Genomic DNA, 27,042 nt, shown 5'->3' with positions numbered 1-27,042 from the left:
GAGAGAGTGAGTGTGAGAATGACCTTGTAGCCCAGTGGTCAGGGCAACCTTGGGTCAAGTCCCCCTTTTCCAATGACTCTTTCATTATTTACCCACAGCGGGACAGCGTCAACAGGGGAGCCTGAGGGTGATTAGTGTGCTCCCCTGAGATGTGGGAGACCCCTGTTCAAATTCTTGCTCCCCCTGTGGCAGAGAGGGGGGAATCGAACCTGGGTCTCCCCAACCCAGACGAGCGCTCTCCTCATGGGCCAAAAGTTATAAGGTGGGGAGCAGCAGCTCCTCCTCCACCAGTAGCAGCTGCCACTGCAAGGCACTTATCTGTAAGACTAAGACAGGGCAGGGCTTAGTGCACACCTTGCTGGTCAGTATCTGGCTTAGGCATGCATCCGATGAAGTGGGTATTCACCAACGAAAGCTCATGCTCCAATACGTCTGTTAGTCTATAAGGTGCCAGAGGACTCTTTGCTGCTTTTACAGCTGGCATGGTGGCTTTTGTGGCTTGCGTTCTGAGGCGCCTCTTGCTCCCCATTCGTTGCTTAGGGAGCCTGGGCACCTGACTTGGTTTTTTGTGGATCACAGTGGTGCTCCTGAGTTTTCTAAGCGCCTAAAAGCTGGGTGTTGCAACACTGAGCATCACAGCGCGTAAGTACCCTCCTGCATCCCTCCTGCTGTGCCTCAGTTCTCCATCTGTAAAATGGGGATAGTCGCACTTCCTAGGAGCATTGTGAGGAGAAATACACTACAGATTTGAGGTGCTCAGATGCTGTGGTGATTTGAGCAATATAAGTAGGTAGATTTTTAAGGCCAGCAGGGACCGTTATAATCTAGTTTGCCCTCCTGTGTAATACAGGCTAAATTCCCTACTAGGGCTATCACTGGTTCCACTGTATTGCTATTAGCTCTGGTATAGACCAGACTCTGGTGGCTTCTGGAGATCTTACCATCTTGTTAGTTCAATAGGAGTCTCACCAGTGCTAATGCTGCTGTTTAACTGGTTATAGCATCTGGCATAGGTGAGATCTTAGAGATTAGCAGCAGGGAAGGGAAGGGGGAAGCAAGCTCCTGTTGCATTCTCATCCTCCTGGGTGACCCACCAAGCGAGCTCCTTTAGGCCCTCTTCCCTTCACCCCTGTTATTTCACTTTGAAATGCTGCCGCCCTCAGCACTTAGCAAATCCTTGGTATTTCTCTCAAGCCCTTGTTCCACCATGGGGTTCGATCAGCATGCACAGGCTGCTTTGACTATCAAAGTCTGTGGGTTTGGAGGCTCTTAATGGGGGCTCTGGGTTTGAGCTACTCGGTGGCAGAAAGAGGCGCTGCACTGATCTGAGCTCAGAGGTGCTTTAAGAGGGCCTCACTCTCTTAATTATTAAACCCTTGCTACCTTGTGGGAGTGTTTTGATAAAGAGACCTCTGGACTCTTGAGCTCTCCTGGAAGAGCATTCACTTGTTCATTCTCTGGAGGAAGACGCAACTGGAAGGTAATTCTAACCCCCATTCCCTGTGACAGGGTGTACAAGTCATTCAGTGCCTCTAGCAGGGTACCTCAGCCTTGCCACCTCTCATCCCAGTGATGGCCCAGCTCTGAATCAGACAGTGGTGTGGTTTTCCTGGGTGAATTCCCAGCAGGGAGAGGCTCCGTGTGTCGAGGCAGCCAAGCGTCACTAAGCCTGCCAGGGCTCAGATCCTCAAAAGGCTGAGCTACTCTCACGAGAGGCAGAGACAAGAGTTTTGCCAGCTGGATCGCAGAACAGGGCCTGCTTGAGACAGAAGAGCTGCCATGTGTCCATTGTTTGGGGTTTACTGATTGCTAAACTGCAGGAAGGGAATTTGGCCAGAGACGTGGCTGGGTTTTCTGGTTTTGTTTATCTGGGCCACCCGTGAGTTCTCCCTCCAGCTGCTCACACCCCACTCTTTATTGTGTTGGGGGATAAAATGTCCTCTTTTTTTTTTCTAAATAGAGACTATCTCACAAAATAGGGTGGCCATTTCCTCTGTGGGATCTGCCCCCGAGTGTACTCAGGCTGATGTTCCCTTGAAGAACTCTGCCTGTTACGTTCCCTGTTTAGTGGATCATTGTTATTTCTGAGCGCTTGTTCACATACCATGTTACTTCCATGGCAAGCTACGGTGTGACTCTACAGCGCACCAGCATGCTGTGCAGCAACTTGCCATGTGACCACTGCCACCGTGCAATGACAGTCCCAGAGTGCCGCATTCTAGGACATTCACTGCGCTGTAGCGATGTCCACATGGTGAGGTGGTGGAAGTGTGGTGCTGTGGTGCCGGACTCGCACCCAGCAGAGCTGGGCTTATTTCCCAGCTTTGCCACAGACTCCCTTTGTGACCCTGGGCAAGTCACTTAGCCACTCTGTGCCTCGGTTTCCCATGTGTCAAATGGAGATAATGGCGCTTCCCTGCCTCCTGGGGATGTTATGAGGTTACATTAATTAATGACTGTGAGATGTGTAGCAGCTATGAAGATGGGGGGGCATAAACATATCTGGATAGGTTATGCGTGAAACAGGGTTCTCTCTAACTTCCTCAGTGTAGTGTCAAAGTACCTTCCCAGGGAGAAAATATCAGGTATTAAAGAGCTCTTTAATCTAGCAGAGAACGGCACAAGAACAAGAAGAACCCACGGTAGGAAGCTGAAGCCAGAAAAATTCATATTAAATATTAGGCACACATTTGTAATAGTGTGTTAACAAGCTACCAAGGGAAGTGGTGGGATTCTCCATCTCCTGATGTCTTCAAATCAAGACTGGCTGTCTGGAAGATCTGCTCTAGTCAAGCATACAAGTTATTGGGCTTAATACCCCTGTGCTAATGAGATGAAGTCTCCCTCCAAACTTGACTGTTATTGAATGTGACCCAAATGTTTATAGTAGGCCAAAGCCTACTCTCTTTACACTGAACTGGCGAGGAGTTTTGCCCGGAGGAGGAGCGCAGGATTTGGCTCTGTAAGAATACAAGCATGTCTGGTGTCTGAACATGATTTTAAAGAATGATGAGCCAGTAATAAAGCCAAGAAATTGGAGCATTTTTCTGTCTTCAGTTGATTTGCTTTTTAGTGTGAAAACCCCCATGACTGGCATCTTCTGACACAACCATCATCAAGGAGTTCAACCAGCCACAAAGATGCTGAGCCTGTTATTTTACCATAGGCTCCATCAGACACTGTGGGAGGGAAATGAGTAACTAACAGTGAATGATCTAAGATGAGCTTTGGGATACCACAGTGATGAGGGACTTTGCCTTAGCGAAAAGGTGGGCTGGGGGCTATGGTCTATCTGAATCTTCCCCCTGAAGGGTAGAGAACAGCCTGCAAATGTTGGGAAGTCATTAAGAAATGAACAAGTCAAAGTAATGGGCAGTGTTTGAAATCTACAATGAACCTGAAGTTAGCCAGCAGATGTTCAGCCCTCACAGGGGTTTGATGGGGCTGTAGGGAACATTAAGGGGATGAGGGGAGCTGGGAGCCATCAAGTTGTCTGACTATTAACCCCCCAAATGGCAGAAGTCTGAAAAGAAAGGAAATATAACTGCTATGGTGCTGTCTCAGACTATGGGGAAGGGTGTGCTCTGCAGATGTGGGTAGCATAGTGGATTTACCTGTGCTTGGAAGCCAGATTTCCATACTATGGGCCAAATCCAGAGCTTCTTAGTTAGCTCCTACTCCAGGCAAACACTCATTGGCTTCCATGGGAGTTTTGCATGAGTAAGACTGAGTATTGGGTTCACAGCTTGCTAGCTCACCACTTTCCAATCGAAAGCCCCACCTCTTGCTGGCTGAGTAGTTAACCATTCCTTCCCCTCATTACAGGTTGGATATGGCTGGCTGACCGACTGCTAAGAGACAGCGTGGGCCAGACATGACCTCAGCTCTCAAGGCTCTGCGTGATCCCAGCCTGTTGGGGGCAAGCATCTCACCCGCGCAGTATGTCCCTCTGGGAGCATGGGCTGCACCTCTTCCGCAGCGCCGTGGGTGTCGTCCTGCCAGCCCCCATGCTGAGAAGGGCCCTGGTGCTCAAAACAGACGGCTGCCCCAGGCTGGTCGTGAAGGACCGGGCTTTCCCTGTGAGGAGGAACCTGTATCTGGTGGGCTTCGGGAAGGCTGTGCTGGGAATGGCGGCTGTGGCAGAGGAGATCCTCGGGGACCACCTAATTCAGGGGGTTGTCAGCGTCCCCCACGGCATCCGGGCATGCCTGCAGCAGGCGGGAATGGAGTAAGACTGATAGTGCCTGGATATTCCAGTGGGAGGGTGCAGAGAATGGTGGGGGACAGGCAAACACAAAGTCCCAGGCTCCTGCAGAAATGTCTGCCTGCCATATATTTTCCCGTTGGGGTCACTGCTGAATCCCTCTTGGATCCTCTCCACCTTTCCCAACTTTAACCCTTGACCGTGGGTGCAAGACTCATAGCTCAGCCTTGGCTGGTCTCCATCCCCCTTCGTGGGCCATCAGATCTGTCCTTGGGGCTGTGTGTGCTGCCTCCATAGTGTACCTGGCCCCATGGGGGAGAGACCAGGATCAGTAAAGGAACCTGGATAAACCTCAGTCACAGGGTCCTCTCTTGTCCCCCAAATCCCTCTTGTGAGAGTGGGGCTCCCAGGTGGGCTCTGGATATGTGTAAGTTTCAGTGGCCTGATCATCTTTCAAACCCCTGCAGGGAGATGTTGCTGAAGCCTCACAGCAGGATCCAGGTCATAGAAGGAGCTAAGCACAACCTCCCTGACAGAGAGGCTCTGAGGGCAGCCAGCATGATTCGGGAGCTAGCTGAAGGACTGACAGCTGACGACCTCCTCCTTGTGCTAATCTCAGGTAGTGTCTGGAATCCCAGGAGTGGGGAGTGAGTTCTTGTGGGTCCCTGTTGCTGCCGTCAGTTGTTGCCCTCCCTTCTCATGCCCTATCTTTCCTCCCTTTATCTCTTCTCTAGCCTGGCTTCTTCCTTTCCTCGTGCATGCAGGAAACAGATCCTGAATCATGCCTGGCAAACTAGGTCAAGTTGCCTGTTGCAAAAGAAGATGAGGAGAGGCATAAAGTGGGTCAGAGCTGTTCCCATTGCTACTCCCACACCGGTGGCAACTCACTGCATGCATTCACGTTTCAGTACCTGGTCTTCTGGCAGCAGCTGTGAGTTGGCAGCAGCTTGGGCCCCGGGCAGACACACTTCTCTCCCAATCAGACCTCTCAGAGGAGCTTATCACAAGGATTCCACTATTGATTCCTTGGTCTAGAATCTCCCTCCTCCTCCAGCTGTTGCTTTGTACCCTCCCAGGCAAGAGGTGGCTTCATTCCAGCAGGGCTGTGTGTGAAGAGTCGGATGCGTTCTGGGATGGGAAATGCTATATTATTCATTAGGGTGTTGGCACACCAAGCATTTGGGCCATCCAGTTGTGTTGCTGTTTCTCTCCCTCCTCCCACAGGCCTTGCCCTGTGGTTCACTGCTGTCGTGCCTGCAATATCAATCCCAGTACATGCAGTTTGAAGCAGCAAGGCACCGTTTTGCCAGGTGGTGGTGCCAGGCAATCAGAAAGCACTGCTCTGCAAATATACGCCCATCCCAAGGCAAAGCACTGAGGAGAGGCTGCCTGAGCTGTATGGGAGGTCTGGATCCTGGGGCCCGAGTCTGCTCTGAGTTACGTTGGTTTGACACCATGAAGTCAGTGTAACCAGTGTCTTGTATTTCCATGTTTGTATTTGTAAAGACAGACCCTCCTGGGTCCTCTGATCACACAGCCATGTAGATGCTTTCTTCCCTCAGAATAGGAGGTGCCCCGTCCTTAAATTTGGGCATGTAGGCTAGGGCAGTGGTTCTCAACCAGGGGTACGTGTACCCCTGGGGGTACACAGGTCTTCCCAGGGGCACATCAACTCATCTAGATATTTGCCTAGTTTTACAACAGGCTATGTTAAAAGCACTAGCAAAGTCAGTACAAACTAAAATTTCATGCAGACAATGACTCGTTTATACTGCTTTATATACTATACACTGAGATGTAAGTACAGTGTTTATATTCCAATTGATTTATTTTATAGTTATATGGAAAAATTGCAACTTCCTCATTTTTACAGTAGGAGTGTGCTGTGATACCAGGGCCGGCTCCAGACCCCAGCGCGCCAAGTGCGCGCTTGGGGCGGCATGCCGCCGGTAGGGCGGCAGGCGGCTCCGGTGGACCTCCCGCAGGCATGACTGTGGAGGGCCTGCTGGTCCCGCGGCTCCGGTGGACCTCCCGCAGGCATGCCTGCGGATGCTCCACCGGAGCCGCGGGACCAGCGGACCCTCCGCAGGCACGTCGGCAAGAGGTCCCCCGGAGCCGCGGGACCGGCGACCGCCAGCGCGCACCCCGCGGCGTGCCGCCCTGCTTGGGGCGGCGGAATTCCTAGAGCCGCCCCTGTGTGATACTTGTATATTTTTATGTCTGATTTTGTAAGTAAGCAGTTTTTAAGTGAGGTAAAACTTAGGGGTACACCAGACAAATCAGACTCCGGAAAGGGGTACAGTAGTCTGGAAAGGTGGAGCCACTGGGCTAGGGCAGCAGAGCTCAGAACAGCAGTACAGGAGGTGCAGGTGCTTGGGCATCAATGCACGGGTTGTAATGGGGGACTAACTTAGGTACCCAAGTTGGAAAAATGAGGCCCCATCTGAGACGCGGAGTCACTGAGGGACTGATCCTGCAAGGGGCCAAATAGCGTGGCTGAGGTGCTCTGCATTCTCACTCCAGCCGCCCCTCTCCCGAAATCAAAAGGAGTCACTCAGTGCCAAGTAAGAGGTGCTCTGCACCTTGTAGGATCAGCCCCTAAGCACATGCATTTGAAACCCAGAGGCTCCTCCAGGAGCAATTGCCCCTTTAGTGCCTTATTCCCCCATTCCCGGATAGGGGGGCACACCTTGAGGGGATGTACTCTGCTTTGGGCGCATAAGCAATGCGGCAGTGCACTTGTGGGGTTTATTTGATTGGGTGGATATCCAGCTATAGACATGCCCCTGTGAGTAGGTGTCTCCAGTTGTGCAGCTCAGTGTTAAAGAAACAAATGCACTTGGAGCTGCTCTGTAGGGATTTTGGGGGGTTCTTGATTGTGCTCCTCAGCTGAGCGAGGTCTAGCTCGAGATCCTCAGCTGCCTAGCTCAGCTCAGCTGGCTGCAGTTTATTCTGCCATGGTTCAGAGAGAATTTTGTAGGATTATCCAGACAAAGATATAATTGGATTTGAATCATGTCTGGTGGGGATTCCCTTGAGTTTCCTCTTGTCCTCTGGCTACTGATATCTTCAAGAGACTCCTAGGCCATCCCAGGATTTGCAGTCAGCAGCAGCTCCCAAAGCATGCATACCTCCACACAGCCCCCTCTGGCTGCGCCTGCCTCACATCCAGATCCCTACTGAGTGACTGAAACTCAGGCACTTTCATTTGTTTTTCTTGTTCATCATATTTTATTGATGGTGCCTTTTCTCAAACCTCAGAGCCGGCTTTGCCCTTTTATGGTCGTTTTCTGATACACTGCTATACATACTCACCCTCTATTTTATCTATCTATTTTCCCCCTTTAGTCCTCTTCCCCCCTCCTTTTTCACTATATTTCAAGGGCCCAATCATGCTGTCAGTTGTGCTCTGCCACTCCCATTGATCAGATCACTAATGCACCCATCACCATAGTATCCAGCCTCATTTTTGTTTCCTCTGTGATTCTCCCTCTCTCTCTCTCTCAATAAGCTTTTTGCTGTAGTGCAGTTCTATATTTAGGTTTAGACATTGCTATATTTTTTTAAACACCACTCATTATGAATCAGGTCAGTGAAACGCTGAAGCCAGAAGTGTCTCTCTTTCCCTGCAGCTAAACACTGAGTGAACCGTGGAGTCTGCAGTCCTCTCTCTCTCAGACTAGCGGTCACTGAAGTCAGATTTGAGGCACATTCGCCCGGAAGCGTAGTGAGAACAATAGCACCTGGGCCTGTTTCTGCCTCGCCTTGCACCCCACATTCTCATTTATGCCAGACAAAGTAGGTGTAAAATGCAGGCACTGTTGTGAGCGAGCTCACTAAGCACAGGTGTAACTGACTGCCATGGAGATCCAGGCCTGCTCTGTGGACAAACAGAAGACATCAGACTCCAGGGCTATTAGTTTGGCATCTTTCATCAGCACTAAATCTCCTTACAACAAAATGGTGAGGGAAGAGAAGAAGGAAAACTCCAGCTGTAGGGTGGCCTCGCTTAGCCATTTGTCTGTGAGAGGCCAGCATTTGAGTGCTGGAGGGTTCCTCCCACCCTGCTACACACGTGCCTTCACTCACTGCGGTTTCTCCTGCATTATAGGAGGTGGATCGGCCCTACTCCCTGCTCCTACTCCTCCGATCCTCTTGGAAGAGAAAGAGAAGGTCACCAAGCTTCTGGCTTCCAGTGGAGCTACCATACAGGAGCTCAACACTATCCGGAAGGCTCTTTCTTTGTTGAAAGGTGGAGGGTTGGCCCGGGCTGCATATCCTGCACAGGTGAGTGTGGAAAACTTCTCACTTGCCCATAGCTTCTGCTCTAAGGCAGTTTTAAAGAGACACCATGAGATTAAAAGTCATGGCCAAAACAGACCTCAGTAGAAATGACCTGATGTTTAGATCAGTGGTTGTCAACCAGGGGTACGCAGAGGTCTTCCAAGGGGTACATCAGCTCATCTAGATATTTGCCTAGTTGTACAACAGGCTACATAAAAAGCACTAGTGAAATCAGTACAAACAAAAATTTCATACAGACAATGACTTGTTTGTACTGCTCCATATACTATACACTGAAATCTAAGCACAATATTTATATTCCAATTATATGATTAAAAATGGGAGAGTCAGCAATTTTTCAGTAGGAGTGTGCTGTGACACTTTTATATTTTTATGTCTGATTGTGTAAGCAAGTAGCTTTTAAGTGAGGTGAAACTTGGGGGTACGCAAGAAAAGTCAGACTCCTGAAAGGGGTACAGTAGTCTGGAAAGGTTGAGAACGACTGGTTCAGATGACTTCAGCTCCCAGTGAAGTCAGTGGGAATCAGCATCTGTGGTAATCACACTGCTTCTATTTAGCTGCCTGAATATGCAGTTAGGAATCAACTATAGGATTCAAAGATTTGGTCCATATTTACAAAACCAAACTAGAAAAAATCATTACTTACATTTTTCAATAACACTTGAGATTGTTAACACAGTTGTGTTGTGTTTTGTTTTTTCAGTCTGGTCACTCTCTGCATTTCTTTTGGCTTAGGGAATGAAAATTGGCTGGTCAGTTTACTTTTAATTTCTAGTCAGTTTCACTTTCTGGCACAATGCTGCAATGATTATTTGGGTTGAAAGCAGTACAGGCCAGTTTTCTTTGTTTAAAAAAACCCAACAACATTGTCCATTTGTAGCAGAACAATAGTGGAAATGTTTCTATTTCATTTAGGTTTCATTCATCTTTTCAAAACCTATGTTTTGGGCCAAATTTGTCCCCTTTAAACTGTCCAGTGAATGTGTGCACAGCCGGTTCAAATGAGAGTACTGGCCATGCTAATGACTGTAGCCCCCAGTTAATGTGCACATGCAGAATGCTGACTCCCCACCACAATGTGGCCAGATCAGCATTGAGGTATGAAGGAAATTCAGACTCCTTATTCATTCAACAGCAGCCTTTCCCTCACTATTCCACCACCATTATCTGATGGGGCCACTTAGCTGGAGTAAGTGGGTTGGAGCCTCAGCTGAGGTAAATCAGCAAATTCAGTCATCCACCGAGCTGTGTGGATTTACGCTAGCAGAGGATCTGGCCTTGTATTTTACTTCTGGGCTTTCTCACTGTATTTATCAGTGGAGCTCCATTTCAATCTATACCAGGTTAGGAGCCTGAGAAGAGTCACATAAAAACATGCTACTCTTTCCTATATTATAGTCCAACATTAAATGTCATTTGGGTTCCATGGGTTAGAGCCTTGAGAGCTCTTATTGCATTATCTTAAAACAGAATGGGCCAAATTTACTATCATTTGCACCCATGCATCTCCATTGAGATCAGCCGGATTGCACAAGCGTAACTGAATGCAGAACTTGGTCTCATCACTCTTGCATGTCAGTGAGTCTCTGCAGCAAACACTGCATTTATCTGTCATCCTTTCTGCTTCTAGGTGCTAAGCCTCATCCTCTCTGATGTCATTGGCAACCCAGTGGACATTATTGCGAGTGGCCCCACTGTCTACAGTTCCCCCAGTGTTCAAGGCTGCCTGCAGATAATGACAAAATACAACCTGATGAGCACCTTGCCCAGATCTGTGGAAACAGTGCTGTCCAGCTCCGTCTCAGATCCCAGTGGTCCGAAAGACTATTCCCACGTCTACAATGTTGTCATTGGCTCAAACACTTTAGCTTTAGAGGAGGCCAAACACCAAGCAGAGGATTTGGGCTACTGGACCCTGATTTTGAGTGCGGGGGTTTGTGGGGAAGTCAGCAGAGTGGCCAAACTCTACAGCCAGCTGATTCAGTTTGTTTGCTTGAGCACAGCTGGACTTGGAGAAGGTCCTCTAAGAGACCAGGTGAGAGGAGATCTTCTAAAGCTGGCAGCAGAGCTAGAGATCCCAGGTTTGAACCTTGTGGACTCTTTGAAGGCTTTGCAAGGATTGGAGTCTGAAAGATCGGTTTGCTTGCTGGCTGGTGGAGAGACCACGGTCCAGCTTCAAGGAAATGGGAAGGGTGGGAGGAACCAGGAGTTGGCCTTACAGGTGGCATTGGAGTTACACCGAGCTAAGGCCACTGGGGCTGGCTACGTCCTTGGGAAATGTGAAGTCCTGTTCCTCAGTGGTGGAACTGATGGACAAGATGGGCCAACAGAGGCAGCTGGTGCCTTCTCTAGCCAGGAACTGGTGGATAAGGCTGCTCAGGAAGGTCTCGATGTGGAGACATTTCTGAGCAACAATGACTCCTACACATTCTTCAGTAAGTTCCGAAAAGGACATCACCTTTTGCTGACTGGTTTAACAGGCACCAATGTCATGGACATCCAGGCTATTTTAATTAGGGCTAGAGACAGATAAGGACAGCACCTCTACAAACTCCTCAGTTGTTTTTAATTAGAGGCATTGGTGAAAAATGAGGATACCAATGTTCTGGACAAATCCAGACTGTTTAAATTAAGCACAGCTGGCGAGGGCACTAATATCATGGCTGTAAAAGCTACATTAGTGAGGCACATGGGTGGGTTACCATGACCATGTTCAATCTGTTAATTAGGATCAGAGAAAGGTAAAAAACACCAGTATTATGAGCATTGGGGCTGCATTAAAACCTTCCAGCCGAAGAATCACTAACATACTGCATTTTGGCTGTGATTACAAAGAATTCAGGAATGCAGGGCTGATGACTGGCAGGCAAATAAGGCTGGGATTTATAAAGGCGTCTTAGGGAGTTTGAGTTCAAGTGGGATTGTTGGACATCTGACGCCCAGCGTAAAGCTCTAGGTTGCCGTTGTAACTCTTATTCCATACAAAGCTAACAAGGTATATTAGACTAGTCCATAGGGCCCTAAATCCAGTGCACTCCCAAGTTCAGCGGAGATGAGCACATGGCGTCAGTTTAACCTTTGGTCTTGGATACATAGCAAAAACACACCCAGCTGTGGTATTAACACCATGTTAGGTGAAGAACGGTGTGAACCATGATTCAGATGCACTGGTGCAGAAACCATCTGAACATGAGACCTTCTCCCCAACTATGTAACCTTCTGTGCCCTGGTGTGGTGACATTTCCGCCCCATGGTTGATATTTCATGGGGTAGCACGCTGCACTCTGTGTGTGTGTATGCTACAAGCATTCAGAGTGTTACCACCAAACCGGTCAGAAAGCAATACAGCCTCCAGCCTGAGTCATTGACCTTTTTACTGTGTAAAGTCAGTAGTCGCTGTCGTTCTGATTAACTCCTCTCAGTCCATAGAACAAAAGGCCACAAAATCTGTAAATTCAACTCTCCTGACCCCTATTGCTGCACTGATCAAAGGGCAAAGCAGCTGGGGCCATTGCTCTGTCAAACAACAGATCCCTCCAGCCTCTGGGACAATGCGGAGCACCAGCTACTTCAGCTTTGTCATAAATTAAAATCAGATCCTGCCTTGCTATACTCAGCTCAGTTCCCAACGTGACACCTGGGGCCAGGTTTTTCAAGAAGCACAGCAATCAACGTCTTCATCTCTTATGAAGATCTGGCCGCTTATTGCGGTGCCTAAATGGGAGCTGAGCTCGCTTGAAATTCCAGCCCTGATTTAAAACATTTGATTCAAATGGTTTACAGACGGATGTAGCTGTGCCGTGTGGCTGATCTAACTTTGCAACTTAAGTATACCATCCTATTAATACCATAAACAGTGAAATCATTGCACAGTCATGCTGAGCAAGATTTAAAGAGGGACCGGACATTTATAATGATAACAAGAATATCCAAGAATAGTTAATGCTAATAATATTTTTGGAGGGCATATAAAACCTTATGCTTTTTGGTTTTAAATCAATCCCTATGGAATAGAGATTAGGATTGGATCTACATGTCTACTGAGTGATTTCTTGCGCCTTCCTCTGAGGCATCTGGGCACTGGTAACTATCGGAGACAAGATCCTGGACTATGTGGATCTTGAGTCTGATCTAGTCTGGCAGATCCTGTGTTCTGATGTGTGATCTTGTGATTAAGGCATAGATTTGGGAACTAGATGAGCTAGATCCTATCCCAGCTCTGCTAACACTCCCATTTATAAGCTTAGACAAGTCACTAACATTCTGAGGCTCAATTTCTTCTATAACATGGGGGTGACCATCTTTACCTACATCCCAGGGGTTTTGTGAGGCTAAATTTGCTAGTGGTTGCAAAGTGCTTTGAAACCCACTGCTGGAAGGTGCTAGAGACCTAGGACATATGATAAACTGGAGGCATGAATACAATGTCAGAGTGCATACTGTGGAGGGAAGTTTGTGTGTGTGTGTTTTTGAAGGTTTCTCAGTGGGGTCCCTGTGCATGACTGCAGTGAAAATAGCATGAATAAATGCAAAGGGAAAATGAATGTGTTCAAAGAGCTTGTTTATGGGTGAAGATAATTGATTGGACAGCCATGTTAATTACTTAGCACCTAATCCTGCTCTTTGTTAAACCAGGGTAAATCTGGAGTCGAGTTGGGTTAACTACGATGAGTTCAAAATTTAACCCTTAACCACTTTGTTGCTGGCACTGTACTGCACCTGCTCTGCTGTTCATGTCCATTATCATTTAATAGACATCAGTGGAAGGTAGGCTGTGGCTGGTAGATCTAGCAGCAGAGTAGGTGTGCTCCATCTGGATGTGTCTGAAACGTTCAGCACTGCAGCCAGTGTATATGAGTTATGAGCCCCATTTGGCAGCACAGCAGGTGCTTTCTGCCTGGAGGTACCTGGTACATTCTGCAGTTGACCAGGTGCCTTCTACCTGAAGGGGCTTGGAATGCTCAGCAGCCTACGTATGTTCTACGCGGATGTAGCTAGTACATTTAGCAGCATAACAGCTGTATTATAGAGGAGATCTCTGAAACGTATGGCATCACGCGAGTGGTCAACGGCACAGAAAAATGTTTGAGGATTTGTGCAAAATAAAAAGCGGGGAGGCAAATCTCGGAGCAGGAAGGAATTACATTATAGGCCAGATCCTCATCTGGTGTAGATTGACACCGCTCCTCTGACATCGGTGGAATGATTCTCATTTACACCAGCTGAGAATCTAACCCCCTATTCCCTCCCTTGCACTCAGAGCCCTGAAAAAGAATGCCTTTTCTAACTGCCAAGCATTGCTTGAGCCCTGTGAGATCATTCACAGTCAAGTTCTGAAAACTTTGGCTGGCATTCACTCCTCAAGGGAAGTCCCTGAGCTGTTAATAACACACCATACCACTCACATCGGCCCTGCTTTTTTAAACAGGAGCGTTTCACTAATGATTAAAATGAGCTCATCTTGTGGAGGGGGAAGGCTGATAAAAGGTCTGATGAAAGCATGCAGCTGTTTGAAGCACATTTCACATCTTCATTCACTTGGCTTCCTTTCCCCTACAAGTTGTTTGACTTATCCCTTCTGTTTTAATGAGGAAAAAGCAGGACCAGGGGCATTGGTCAAGGACGGTGAGGTTATATTAGCATTTTTACTCTTCAAGCTGTGTAGTCTAAGCTTCATCTCTGAGCTAACCTCAGTGAGGGGCTTGCACGTTCTCACCACGCTGCTCTGTAATGCACACACCTGGCTGCCATAGAACTGGAAAGAGATGTGATTTCTTCCTCCTAACTGTTTAGCACAGAACTGCAGCTATCTGTGTTATAACTCAGATTATAAAAGGTGGGAGCAGAAGATGGAAAAAGCTCCCTCTGGCTCTAAAGCCATTCACCAGCAGCAGAAGACTCCAATGGTAGCTTGCTCTCCAGGCCAGATCCTGCTCTTACTCACATCAGCATGAATGTGGAGTCATTGGGCCAGATTCTCATTTTCATTAAATCTGGGGCCACACCCACTTTAAGACCAGAACAGTATAAAGGGGTCTTAGTGGCTATGAGAATCTGGCTTGCTCTGTTTAATTCAGTGGGGGTTACTCTGCATTTACACAAGTGTGACTAAGAGCAGACTCTCTTACTAACTGCAACTTGTGTAGCTATTGGGCCACCCCTGTTGTCCTGGGAGATAAATAGTCCCTGTGCTGAAAAGCAGCATGGGAAAGGAGACTTGGGATCCTGAGTTCTAATCCTGGCTCTACCAGTAACAAGATCAGAGGTAAGTTATTTAACCTCTTGCTGCCTCAGCTTATGATTTGTAACAGGGGAATAGTACTGACCTACCTCACAAGTTTGTTTCTGAAGATTGATTAGTTAATGTTTGCATCACGCCTTGAGCCACAAAGTGGTATGTAACTGTTAAGTACTGTTATTACCTTCACCACATTCAAGAGAGGTTGGAGTCATCTCAGAGGTGTGATGGATCGACCTTCAGAGCCTTGAAGGCATCATTGCTGTCTTGGCAGTATAATGAATTTGTCTCCATGGACTCTGAGGGGAGGGAGTTTTATAGCTGAGTTTTGCCTACGTAATCCTGGAGTGATGATAGAGCCACTTCAATCTAGTCAGACAACTGCAAAGGCTGGAATCTGTGTTTATAATTATTTTATTTTAGTAACACCCAGCAGTTTCGAACCCCCCCCCCCCGACAGACAGACAGACAGACATGGTCCCTGCCCCAAGGAGCTTACAGTGTAAGACAAGTGACAGAGAATGGGGGAGAAGTTTACAATCAAATATATCTATCTATATACACATACACACACATTATTATATATACATTCTATGCACTGAAAAGATAATGGATACTAACCACCTGCAATAGACCAAACAGCTCCTCACCCTGTCCTCCCTGGGACCTGGCAGAAGTGGGTCTTGAGGGGAGAGACGAAGGTGGAGGAGTGAGGCTAGTGTCTTTATGGAACTCCAGGGAAAGGTGTGTACAGCACATGTGTGCAGAGCAGGCTCTGTGCAGCCAGGAACACTTCTAGCCGTAAAGAAAGTCCAGAAGTGCAAGTGAGAAAGGAAACAAAGCAGGGGTAGGAATGGGTACAACTGCTGGGAAAATTTCAGTGGCTGTACAGCCCCTCCTGCCTGTAAGGAGGCCGAGGGGGAGAGGATTGGCAGACACAGCAGCTGGCCACGTGCTTTCTGAGGGCCCAGCTCACTTCTGTAAATGGAACACTTGTGGCCAAACAGTGATAATGTTCAGGATAAGTAACCACATTATTAACTGGGGAAGCTTTTGGCAGTAAATTAAAAATCTTGGCTCCTGGCCTTGGCATTGCTCATGCCTCTTAGGAGACATTAATATCCCAGCTCCCCAGCATTCCCATTCTCACTTCATTAAGGAGCCAATAATGATACATGTTGATGGTTTTATTCTGCGTGGAGGCTGATTAATGGCTAATATTTCACAAGGTGTTAATGGGGTCCTTCCTTTATGAAGTGAGCGGAAGGGGTCCGCCTTTAATCTCTTCCACAAGCTGTGTAATTTTACCCATTTTCGCTACTGTGACAGATTTTACACAGACCTTTAAAGAGCCACGGAAGCCTTTTAGAAACTTTGGAAAACACTGTTTAGAGGTAATCCTGCCCAGGCAGCATAGTCTGGATCTCTTTCCATTTGTTCTGGAGCCCTAGAAACATTGGAGTAGCTCAAACTCTGTTTTTTTAAAGCCCTGTCTACAATGCAGGTACAACTGTCTTTATGTAACAAGTAGAGTGCGTCTTCATTACTGAGTTAACCCAGATGTTACCCATCACCCTACTCACCCTCTCCCCTGAGGTAGTGGTGCTTTCAACCCAGGCTAATTGGCCTGGCTGGGGATGTGGGTTAGAGCCCAGATTCTGCTTTTACTCCAGCTGGCAATCTGCCTCTTTTCAGTGAGAATGCAGGCTAGATCAGTCCTCCAACGCCTTCCCACAATTCCCCCTATATGCCCAGAAGGGCAGTGGAGTTCTCCCACCATTCACTGGGAAAGAATTCTACACCCACTTGGTTTAATTCAGCACAAAGGACCATGGGAGGTGCCCCCAGACGTCCTAGCGGGGCACACGGAGGAGCACAGCCCCAGGGTTGGGGTAATGGGTAGGGCTTTGCAGTGTGGTTGCTCGCACCCAGGTGTCAATCATCCAAACTAGTGTCCCTTAACAGACCATCCCTGGCCCAGAGAGCTTCCAATCTGAATAGACGAGGCGGAAGGGAAAATGGTGTGCAGGGTGAAGTGACTCCTGGCAGAGCTGGGAGTACCCAGTTCCACTGGCCCATTCTGGGACAGTCTTGTCTGAGCTGGTCAGAGCCACTCCAGGTGTGTCCACACAGCTATGTTTTTCACAACCCTCCCACATGTGCCGACACCTACCAGGTTGGCCAAGGCCCTGATCTGCTGCCATTGAAATCAGTGGGAGTTTTGCCATTGACTTCACTGGGAGCAGGATCCAGTGTTTGTCAATGTACTCCAGTCACACACCCCCCCCGACCCCCTGGTGGTGGTATCCTTTGGGTGTGGCCACTAGTCTGTTCATTTCTCAGGTGCATTCCCCAGTGGGTGGTTTGGCTCGCAACATTTACCTGAGTCAGGGACTCTGCGGGGCTGGCAGACGCCAGGTGTGGGGATACCATCAGAAGCAGGGCTGGGGTTAAACAGGCCTTGCTTTTTCTGGATGGGGACGACTGCACTGCAATCAGGGGTGTGACTGCAGCACCCGTAGATGTACCGGAGCTCCCTAGATCAATGGCAATTCAAGTAACAGGGAAGCCGCTGCAGCATAGGTTGTACAAGCCCACCGGAGCCCCTGGGGGTGTACTCAAGCAGCCAGCCTGTACTGACACACCCATGCTGGGGGTGTCGCTGCTAGTGGTACTCAAGCTTGCGTTGCTCTAGCTAGCTCAGCTACGTTTGCACATGCTGCAGACACCCCGATTGCAGTGTGGACGTACCCTAGGATGCCCAACCTAGTATGGTGGCAGCAGCTCCTGGCTGAGCACAGGCAGTTACTGATACTCCAGGTCTCCCCTATAGGGGCTGCTCCAGGCCCCCGAGCACTGGGGGCAGTGACCCAGTGCACCAGCAGCTCATTTTGGCGATGGTGACCCTTTAGTGGTGAGGTCTGCAGGAGCAGGTGACGTTCTCCGGTGGCCAGCCCCAGCGTATTGCATGGCTTCAATCCCTATATGAAATTAGCAGTATAATCACATAGGAATAAAAAGCCATAGAAGACAGTGGGACACTGCTGGCAGCAGACAGGCCTCTGAGTGGCATGCCATCAGGTGTGTCCTCCTCCCCCCCTCCTCTCTCTCTTTCTTGGGGAGGTTGCTGCTCTGATACCTTCTCACAGCACATCTGGCAGCAGAAGTGGCCATGGGTTAGCCTCAGATGGAAACCACCCCCTTGAACACAATGTGCAAAGGAGTCTTGATGGTCTTCGTAGAGTCTGTGCGGGTGGAGGATGCTGGGGGAAGAGAAAAATATTTCAGGAAAGGAACAAAGAAAAAAAGAGAGAGAGACTCAAGCAGAAGGGACCTGAGGTGGACTGGTTCTGGTAGCCGGGGGTGGTCTCCGGGGCAGAGTGCTTGTCCATATGCCCCTGAGCTCAGATCTCCACTCTAGATCATTCGGTAGTGATGAGTGTCATGCCCTTGTGGCATCAGCTTCTGGCTCCTGCCCAGGATTTTGGAACAACTAGAGAACTGTCCATAGTGTGTCCATCCCAGCTTTTACATTCACTCCATTGCATACTGGACAGGTCTTAGCCTGGGGCACGGGATGGTGAGGCTGGAAGGGTCGGAGGTTGTTGGACACCAATCTAAATATGCTCGGTTCTCTTTGGTGTAGGACTGGGGCTGGAAATGCTGGCATTGCTGCCTGCTCGGTCCAGTTTCTAGCACTGGCTGGTGGTGAGTCATTCACAGACGCTGCCCCAGTAAGTCTGTCTGGTGGGATTGCAGCCTCCGTTCCAACCCTGGCTGAATCTAAGTGCACAGAAATGGTGTGTGTGGGGGGGGGAGTTAGCTGAAATGTCTGGTCCCCAGGGGTTTGGTTCAAGGGAAAGGTGTGAGATTCAGGTCTCATTCCATCCTAGCCAGTTCACCCAGCCCTGCCTGATCTGCAGCATGCCCAGAGCAATCTTGCAATGTCTCCTCCCCACCCCTCTCCTCTCTTCCATCCTGCTCTCCTCTGCCCCTCACTCCTGCTGCTTTCCTTCTCTCCTCTGTAACCTACCATGAGTACACTGGCCTCAATCCTGCCATGTGCTGGGCATCCTCCCATCCCAGGGACTGTCAGCAGCATAAACCCCCTAGATCCTCAGAGGACCAGATCCTATGGTTGGAATCCCAGGCAAAATCCTGGCCTCCCCAAGGCAATGGGAGTTTTGCCATAGATGTCACTCGGCCCACAAATTCACCCTCATGCCTGAGAGCTGTGACGCTCTGGGCCACTGTGTCTGATGCAGGGTGACAGAATACACACACAGTCAGGGCCTGATTTCAGCTGAGCCTTTGCAGTTGTGCTCCTGATTGTGGGCTTAGTTACTACAGATTGGGTGTTTTCCTGAACTAGCCACTATAGATACATGCATCTATTTGGGCGCACTCCAGGCCCTGCATTGGGATGCAAACACAATACCTGTGCATTCAAAGCGGACTCATACGCATGCATGCAGTTTTCACCAGCAATTGTGTGCATGCATTTAAAAAAAAACCTAGGTATTTTTTGTCTCAGTAAGGGGCAAATCCTGACTTGCATGGGGGAGAATAGTGCATAGGGAGCCTCTTCCACCCCACACATACCGCAGGGTAGGATCTCAGCCTAGTGCTCAGTAATGGGTTGCAATGGGGCATGGGCCTAAGCTTCTAGGCTGGCTTGTTCCATGGCCATGAGGGGGGTGGGGCCAGATGCCCAGTCAACTAGGGTAGGTGTTGCAGCCGTGGCTAAACAAGGGTATATCCTTCCCCTTTGCAAAGTCTGCTCCGCTCTGCACTGCTTCCTCCTGCTCTGCACAGGCTAATCTGTGTTAGCATTAGGGCTCAGGTACCAGTGCATGGCCAGCACACGCCCTGGCCAGCACACGTCCTACCCACCCCCGAGGGGCAGGACTTTGCCTTACTCTAGAGAAGAGCACTCATGTATGCTCAAGCTCATGTCATGAGGGCAGAAGGTAGCTGCTCACTCACAGCTAAATTAAAGCTGCCTCCCTCCTTGCTAGCTTAGGCTGTGACTCATGGAGCAGGGGCCACGTTCCCTGCCCTGTGTGAAAAGGAAAAAGAAAGATTTGTAGCATGAATGCTGTGTTAACTTCTAAAGATTCTCTCTCTCTCTCTCTCTGCCTCTGTGCTCACACTCACAGTTCCACACAGCTGCCTCTCCTCTGTGCTCACACTTAGCCCTCCGTACAGTGTTACACACCTGCATCTGCTCTCCTGTGCCTGAGCACAAGCATGCCACCCACCTGTTGCATGCTCCCACATACCTGTGCAAACATTTCTTCACACCTGCTGACTCAGCTTTTTCAGGCTCCTTCAAGCCCTGGCTGGTGGAAGAAGCTCAAGGGGACCAGAGCTCAAGTTAGCTTGGCCCCATGATAAATGGTTCCCCAAAGGAAGGATCATGGAAAACACAGAATTAGATGGTGCATCTTAAGACACTCAGCTTGATCCTGCTGCTGTGCTGGTGGGTCCCTATGGTGCTTGATTGCGTAATCCTAATACTGGGTGTGGCTACTGGAGATCCCTGATTTGAAGTCGAGGGGAGCAGCAGGTTAATTGCAGCTCATCTTTCAATGCTGCAGCCCATGCTACCCTGCAAGGCCTGAGGTACCAGCAGACATGCCAGCCCCAACACAATCTCTTGGCCCCACATGGCAATGGAAAGCTACAGAAGAGCACATCACGGCTCATCGTCCGCCACCTAGCCACTCCGACAGGGTGAGAATGAGAGACCAATTTCCAATCCTGCGAGCACAGCGAGTCGTTCCAGCAAGCTGTCAGCACCTGGTACACACTCTTGTCAGAGAACAAATCCCCTGGCAGCCCATTAGAAGCAGCTCCAGGCTGGCTGCAGGATATCTTGACAGGAGGCCAGACAACAGAGTGAACAAACACAGATATTCTGTTAAGAAGGTGTACGTGGGTGGAATGAAATCTGGGATCTATTACTCTGTTAGAGGCCATTTGATGAATACTTACAGAGCTGCCTATCGGGAGGAGCGGAGCAGGGAAAAATGCTTCCTCTCAAGCATTTCTCCTGCCTCCATGGCATGAAAATCACATGCATCGGCCTCTTTCTCTCTGCACCAAGCTTGGGCTTCTCGTTAGCGTAAGTGGCAATAGTGGGGCCGTAGTATGGGGCCCAAAACTGGACACAATACTCCAGATGAGGCCTCACCAATGCCGAATAGAGGGGAATGATCATGTCCCTCGATCTGCTGGCAATGGTCCTACTTATACAGCCCAAAATGCCGTTAGCCTTCTTGGCAACAAGGGCACACTGTTGACTCATATCCAGCTTCTCGTCCACTGTAACCCCTAAGTCCTTTTCTGCAGAACTGCTGCCCAGCCATTCGGTCCCTAGTCTGTAGCAGTGCATGGGATTCTTCCATCCTAAGTGCAGGACTCTGCACTTGTCCTTGATGGATTGGTGCTGCAGCCGAGCCCTGCCCACAGTATGGCTCCCACAGGTGGTGAATTAGGGATCTCAGCTTTGCCAGTGTGGAGAGGGCTTTGGAGGCAGGAGTGTGTGTGTGGGGGGGGGGAAGCACAGTGCTAGCCCCAGCCGGGTGAGCATCCACTACCAGCCTGAGCCATGCAGAAGCAGTAAGATTGGCATCCAAAGATGCCCTGGCCTCAGACATATGAGTACGGGGCCTTGATGGCACTTTGTCACTAAGGCAGGACAGAGAGAATAAGTTGGGCCAAGAGGGACTTAGTGGGGTAAGCACACAGCTGGGAACCAGGAACTCCTCTGCAACTGACTCCTTCTGTGGCCTTGGGCTAGTCACTTGACTGCTCTTTGCCTCGGGGATAACACTACCTACCTGACAGGCAGGTATAGCCACTAGGTGCACAGCACCAAAGAGATGGGCCCAGGCTGCATTTCAAATCATCCCCTTGTTGCTTCTGCCAGAAGTATTTGGATCAGCCAATTATCCAGACAAGGATCAGCTGGCTCCAGCATGCTGGATTGGTCCCAGTTGTATTACACAGTGGGGCACAAGGAGGTAGTGAAAATAAGGCTGGGTGACCATTTATTATGCAGCACCCTGATCCCAAACTCAAATGATTACGAGTACTTGTGGCACCTTAAAGACTAACAAATGTATTTTAGCATGAGCTTTCGTGAGCTGCAGCTCACTTCTTCAGCTCACGAAAGCTCATGCTAAAATACATTTGTTAGTCTTTAAGGTGCCACAAGTACTCCTGTTCTTTTTGCGGATACAGACTAACACGGCTGCTACTCTGAAACCTGTCAAATGATTACGATTACCAACTCTGCCTGAGATCCTGTTGCAGAGGTGCTGCTGCTGGCTGCGGGGAACCAGGAATGACCTGGGTTGGTAACGCAGAAGAAGTGAAATGGCGGCTAAGGAAAAGCATTTGCTTCCCCTTTAAGGAAAATAAGTGGCTGGTGAGTACCAGAGTGGTTCCAAAAATGTTCCTTCAGCTCTCATTCACAATTGCATTGTAAGTTATTTATTGACAGCACAGCCCAGTTTGGCTTTTCCCTGAGTGGCAAGATCACAGACTTAGGGCTTGGCTACACTGGAGAGTTGCAGCGCTTGTGGTGGCTTTACAGCGCTGCAACTCACCGTCCACATTTGCAAGGCACATACAGCGCTGAATCTCCCTGGCTACAGCGCTGGCTTTACTCCACCTCTGCGGAATGGCCCTCACAGGCATAGAAAGAGCGAATTGTTTGGCACTCTCCCTCCCCAGTGTATGCAAGGAAAGGACTGTCTGTGAGCTTTGCTTGTCCTCAGAGGGATGGGCCCAAAGAAAGCTTTAAAAATTAACAGGACACTAAACCATATTACAATGTCATGGTCGTGGTCCTCCTCTTGTCAGATTTTCCTTGTGAAAGAAGCTGTAGAAAACCAGAAGAAAAAAATGTTTTGGTGACTTTAGGTTTAATTTCAAGAACATATGAAATTAGGTGGGTGGTGAGATTGGGCCATCGGAGTTAATTCAGCCAATCCACAGATTTTTATTAGGCCATCAGAGGTAACTTAGTTGATCAGCATATGTGGCTGCTAATTTGCTATCAAACTGTTTAACTTTAATTAAGGGCACATATAAGGATGAGCTGCAAGATCCAGACTGGGATTTCAAACCCCACAAAGTTCAGGGCTATTTGGATACCGGGTTTTGATTCATACTAGTCTCTTGATAAAATGCTTAAAATCTGCCTTGGGCTTTTCCCTACAGTTTGTCTAGGTTTGTATTATTTGGTTATGATAGCGCAGCAGCAAAGAGCAGTCCTTTGATCACATCATAGATCTGCAACACAATCTCTTTTCTAACTGACTGTGGGATTTTTTTGCTACTGGTAGCTCCTCATATGGAGTGACTGCCATCAGTGTGATCACCTGCATTTATCATTCCACTTTGGCCATCTCACCTGCCCTCTGCTGGAGCTATTTCTAGTATTCCAAACCTCTGAGATGCTTCAAACAGCTTTCACAAGAATGTTTTTCTTTCTTCCAAAACATGATATTTTTGCCTTTTAAATTGTACTTGAGCTAAGGAACAGGATGGGTGATTTTCAGACACTCACCGACCAAGGAACGGTCAAATATTTTGTGGACCACCAGGTTAGAAACATTTGCTAAAATATATATCAGTGGAGAGCTGGGGAATTCTGAGGTTTGTTAGAATGATCTGGCCTTATATGAAACTTCGGGTAGCACCTCAGTTGCAAGGAATGATAGGTGGAATCACGGAAAGCCAATACTACGTCCTGGATCTGCTGACCATTTTATAAGACTGAATCTTCATTTATCTAATTTTTTTGTGGGGAGGAGGCATATCAAAAGCACGACCCAGTGGATAATTATCCAGAGTAATCTTACTGAAATTTGGATGAAAAGGGGAGTTTGATTTAAAGGCGCTGGATAAATGGGCTTGTATTGTCTACATAATTAGAGAGCCAGTGCTAAGTAGTGATGTAGCTGCATGGCTTTCTACACCCAAAGGCCCCATGTCATGCAGTCTGTCTTTAGCCACGCCTACCTGGAAGTTGTTTTTTCCCCTAACTGCTAGTGCCACACACAGGCTCACGCTGGATCTAAGTCAGGTCTTTCCTTCCTGTGCATCAGTCCCAGAGCTGGCTGAAAATTTTCTGTCAAAATGTTTTTTTTGGTGGAAACAGCTTTTTGACTAAACATTGTGTTTTGTCTCCTGTTTGCATCAAACAGGTTCAGGTCTTCTTAAAAAAACAAAGTGGAAAAACAAAAAACAAGGATTTTTTCCCAGCTATTAGAACCTGAAATTGTTTTTGGTTTTGGGTTGCCAGAAATAGAATATTTTTCAGTGGCTGGAAACTGAACATTTTTGTTTTTCAGGTTTCTGATTAAAATACACACAATTTCAAAGAAAAAAATTGACAATGAAAAACCATTTTTGTTGTTTTTTTCCTCCCTGCCCCAAGAAAAAAAATCATTTCCTCACCAGCTCCAGTAATCACCAATGACGCACATTTTGCACTCAGTGACCCCACTGTAACCAAATTTCAGCCCTTGGTGACATCTACGTACCCCTATAACCATTGATGGGTTTGCACAGGGGTCACTGTCCAGAACTTTGTAACCAATTCTATGGATGATGCATGAGCAGCACTAAATTCCAGCTCCCTCTTCCATTATAGCTGGGCTGGCTTTGCAGGGTAACGGGAGTAAAAAAAGCAGAAACACTTTATTATTATTGCTGCAAGGCTCAAATATGACAGAATACGCATCTACTGAGCAAGGAATGGCTATTTTTACTCAGTCACTTTTCAGAACAGAACTGCACTTGGAAGTAACAGAGTTGGATGGTCAAGGAAGAAAACCCAAAAAAGTATTTTCATTTACAACACAGCAGCAAATCAGGGAGCAAGCCTCATGGTTTTCTGCTCAATGCAACTTGAGGGTTGTGTGGCTCATAACACAAAAAGACAGGAAAGTGGAAGGTTACCAAAAGCTGGATTCTTGGTGCTTTTGCTACCTACACGTTATGACCTGAAAAGTACTAAATTAAGTTACACAGGTAACAAAGAACCAGGACTAGGAAACAGGATGTTCTCTCTGCAATGTGCCTGAATTAATGCTGCCATTGAAACATTAACATATCTCCTGACTGTGATTTTTTTTAACTGCAAGCCTCATGCTGTGGCAATGCAGATTTCTGTATGTCATTTCCTTGGGTTAGATTGCCACCTTTCTTGCCCTCACCCAACAGAATGAACAGAAGTTAGGCCTATGACCCAGGGAGCTCATGGGATCTATCAGATGACTTTTCCCATCTGTCCCTCGCCACTGTCCCCTTCAAAATCTGTCTGTTGCCACCAATATCTACAATTCATCAATCTATTAAATCTGAGAGAAAATCGGAATTGCTATCCCAGAGGCCAGTTCTGAGAGTTTGACATTGGTTTCCATCCTGAATATAGGGATGAAATGTCAAAATATTTTTTTTCAATCAAAACCATTTTGACATTCCTGAATCAAAATGTTTCATTTCAGATCTGTTAAACATTGAACTGTGTCTGAGCTACTGGGTTGCCTCATGGGAGTTGTATATTAAATGCCTCTGTTAACCATTATGTGCCAGGTTCCCCAGTTGGACTACATTTCCCATGATGCACCAGTGTCACAGGACTCTAATGATGCAGTGCTTCAGCTAGAGGAGAAACCATGATGCATCATGGGCACCCGAATTACAACTCTCCGAGGCGCTGTGGCAGCTCAGGGGGACCCATCATAGTGTCAAATTGACCTGATATGAAACCTGCTGATTTGGTTTGAAAAAGGGAAATGTTTCAGCTGAGGGGGGTGACCTGTCACAAAACTGCTCATTTTGATTTTCCTGATTGCAGATTGAAAAAGGTGGTGAAAATCGAAGTTTTCCAAGGAAAGACTTTGCAGAAAATGCATTTTGCATTGAAAAACATTTTCACCACAAATTCACAGCTAGCTCATCTGTTTTGCACTGGCACCCATCCCCATAGCATCTGAATGCCTCCTAGAACAATCAGCATGGCATGTCTTTTATTATTATTACAGCAGAACTTTAACCAGCCCAGCCAGGGATCAGGGCCCCATTGCACAAATAATGCAGAACCAGTCCTTGCCCTTGGGTGTAGTAATCTCGGCTTAGATAATATTCAGTGGGTAGATGCAGGTGGGCAAGAAGACAGGGTGACTGCAGGGACAGGTGCTCTGTGAATCCTGTTGCAATTGTAGGGTCCTGGTAGCCACAGGTGGTCCCCAGCTTGAGCAACATAATCAGAGCACAGGCTGGTTTTCAGGAGGGATTTAAACGAGGCTGGGAGTGAAGCTGGATGTGGAGTCCTCCCAAAGTGTAAGGTGCAGCAAGGCCAGGATTTAGCTGATAATTCATGAGGCAGAAGAGAACTCAGCTGGCCGGCCCCTTCTCAGCTATGCCATGCCGCAAGACTACAGGAGTAGGTGTATCTAGAATGCAGCTGGCAGCAAGCTTCCCAGCCTGTGCCCGCTGGGCTCCAGCTAGTGCGCTAAAAATCGTGGTGTGGACACTGCGACTTGGGCTGCAACTCGCGCTCTGATGCCTTGGTGGGCTTGAGAACTCCAGCCGACTCGTCTGCACTATTTTTAGCACACTAGCTGGAGCCCTGCTAGTGCGATCTGTCTCCCTGGACTGGGAGATGTACCCTCTGCGGCTAGCACTGAGCTGCTCTGACCCTAATGCATATGGGCCGTGGCTCTGCTGAGGAGGAAGGCGCCGTTTTTGACACAGCAGCCTTTTCTACCTTCAGCGGCGTGGTGACTTCATTGTAATTAACGCAGCCTGTCTCTAAGCCACTGCCTGCTGCGGGAACCTGAAGACGTGGGCCAGCGGTCTCATTTCAAGCCAACCGGCTGCGCCTTTGATGTCTGTGGAGATGATGACCCAGCTCAGGCTGAGGCTGTTCTTGAAAGAGAGAGAAGCTGCTATTTAGCAAAGAAAATGTTTTTCTGCTTCTCTGCGGAGCCCGCTATGGAAATGGAGCAGGAAAAACAGATGTTTACTAAAAGAGCGGGAGGGGAAAAGCCCAGCCTCGCTAGCTTCCCTTTTGAGAGGCGCCTCCATCACAGCCGCGTCCATTTCAAAGAGGCATCAAAGAGTTAGCAGCTCAGGTGCAGGCTTCAGATCCGCACAGAATAGTGCCTGGCACTGTTTTGCCAGAACCTGCAGGCACGTAGCAAATCGCACTGGGACTAACAAGCAGTTGGCCACCCAGCTCCAATGTCTGTGCGCTGGAGCCGTGGCACGT

At 48.4% G+C, this 27,042-nt stretch overlaps 1 protein-coding gene and 1 long non-coding RNA gene across 7 annotated transcripts in view; both read left to right on the top strand.

The window, feature by feature from the left end:
* The window catches only part of GLYCTK (glycerate kinase), a 55,263-nt gene extending 42,210 nt beyond the window's left edge, over positions 1-13,053 (top strand). For 4 of the 6 annotated variants that reach the window (XM_045024197.1, XM_045024198.1, XM_045024199.1 and 1 more), the window contains exons 2-5: positions 3,826-4,228; positions 4,672-4,823; positions 8,316-8,491; positions 10,140-13,053. In XM_045024197.1, the coding sequence (XP_044880132.1) occupies positions 3,942-4,228; positions 4,672-4,823; positions 8,316-8,491; positions 10,140-11,042 (1,518 nt within the window). In that variant the 5' untranslated portion in view covers positions 3,826-3,941 and the 3' untranslated portion in view covers positions 11,043-13,053. Of the gene's footprint in view, positions 1-1,407; positions 1,481-3,825; positions 4,229-4,671; positions 4,824-8,315; positions 8,492-10,139 lie in introns of those variants that run through there. The other 2 variants (XM_045024196.1, XM_045024202.1) reach the window with 2 other exon arrangements.
* A 1,444-nt stretch (positions 13,054-14,497) lies between these two features.
* On the top strand, positions 14,498-26,207 carry LOC123374784. The gene is made up of 3 exons (XR_006581199.1): positions 14,498-14,774; positions 21,996-22,182; positions 25,627-26,207. It is a non-coding gene; the product is annotated as an uncharacterized LOC123374784 (long non-coding RNA).
* The last annotated feature ends 835 nt before the right edge of the window (positions 26,208-27,042 follow it).

The sequence above is a fragment of the Mauremys mutica genome, chromosome 7 (assembly GCF_020497125.1).
Source record: "Mauremys mutica isolate MM-2020 ecotype Southern chromosome 7, ASM2049712v1, whole genome shotgun sequence".
NCBI classification, from domain to species: Eukaryota; Metazoa; Chordata; order Testudines; family Geoemydidae; genus Mauremys; species Mauremys mutica.
The sequence above is the reverse complement of the archived record's forward strand: the minus strand, read 5'-3'. Positions and strand labels throughout refer to the sequence as shown.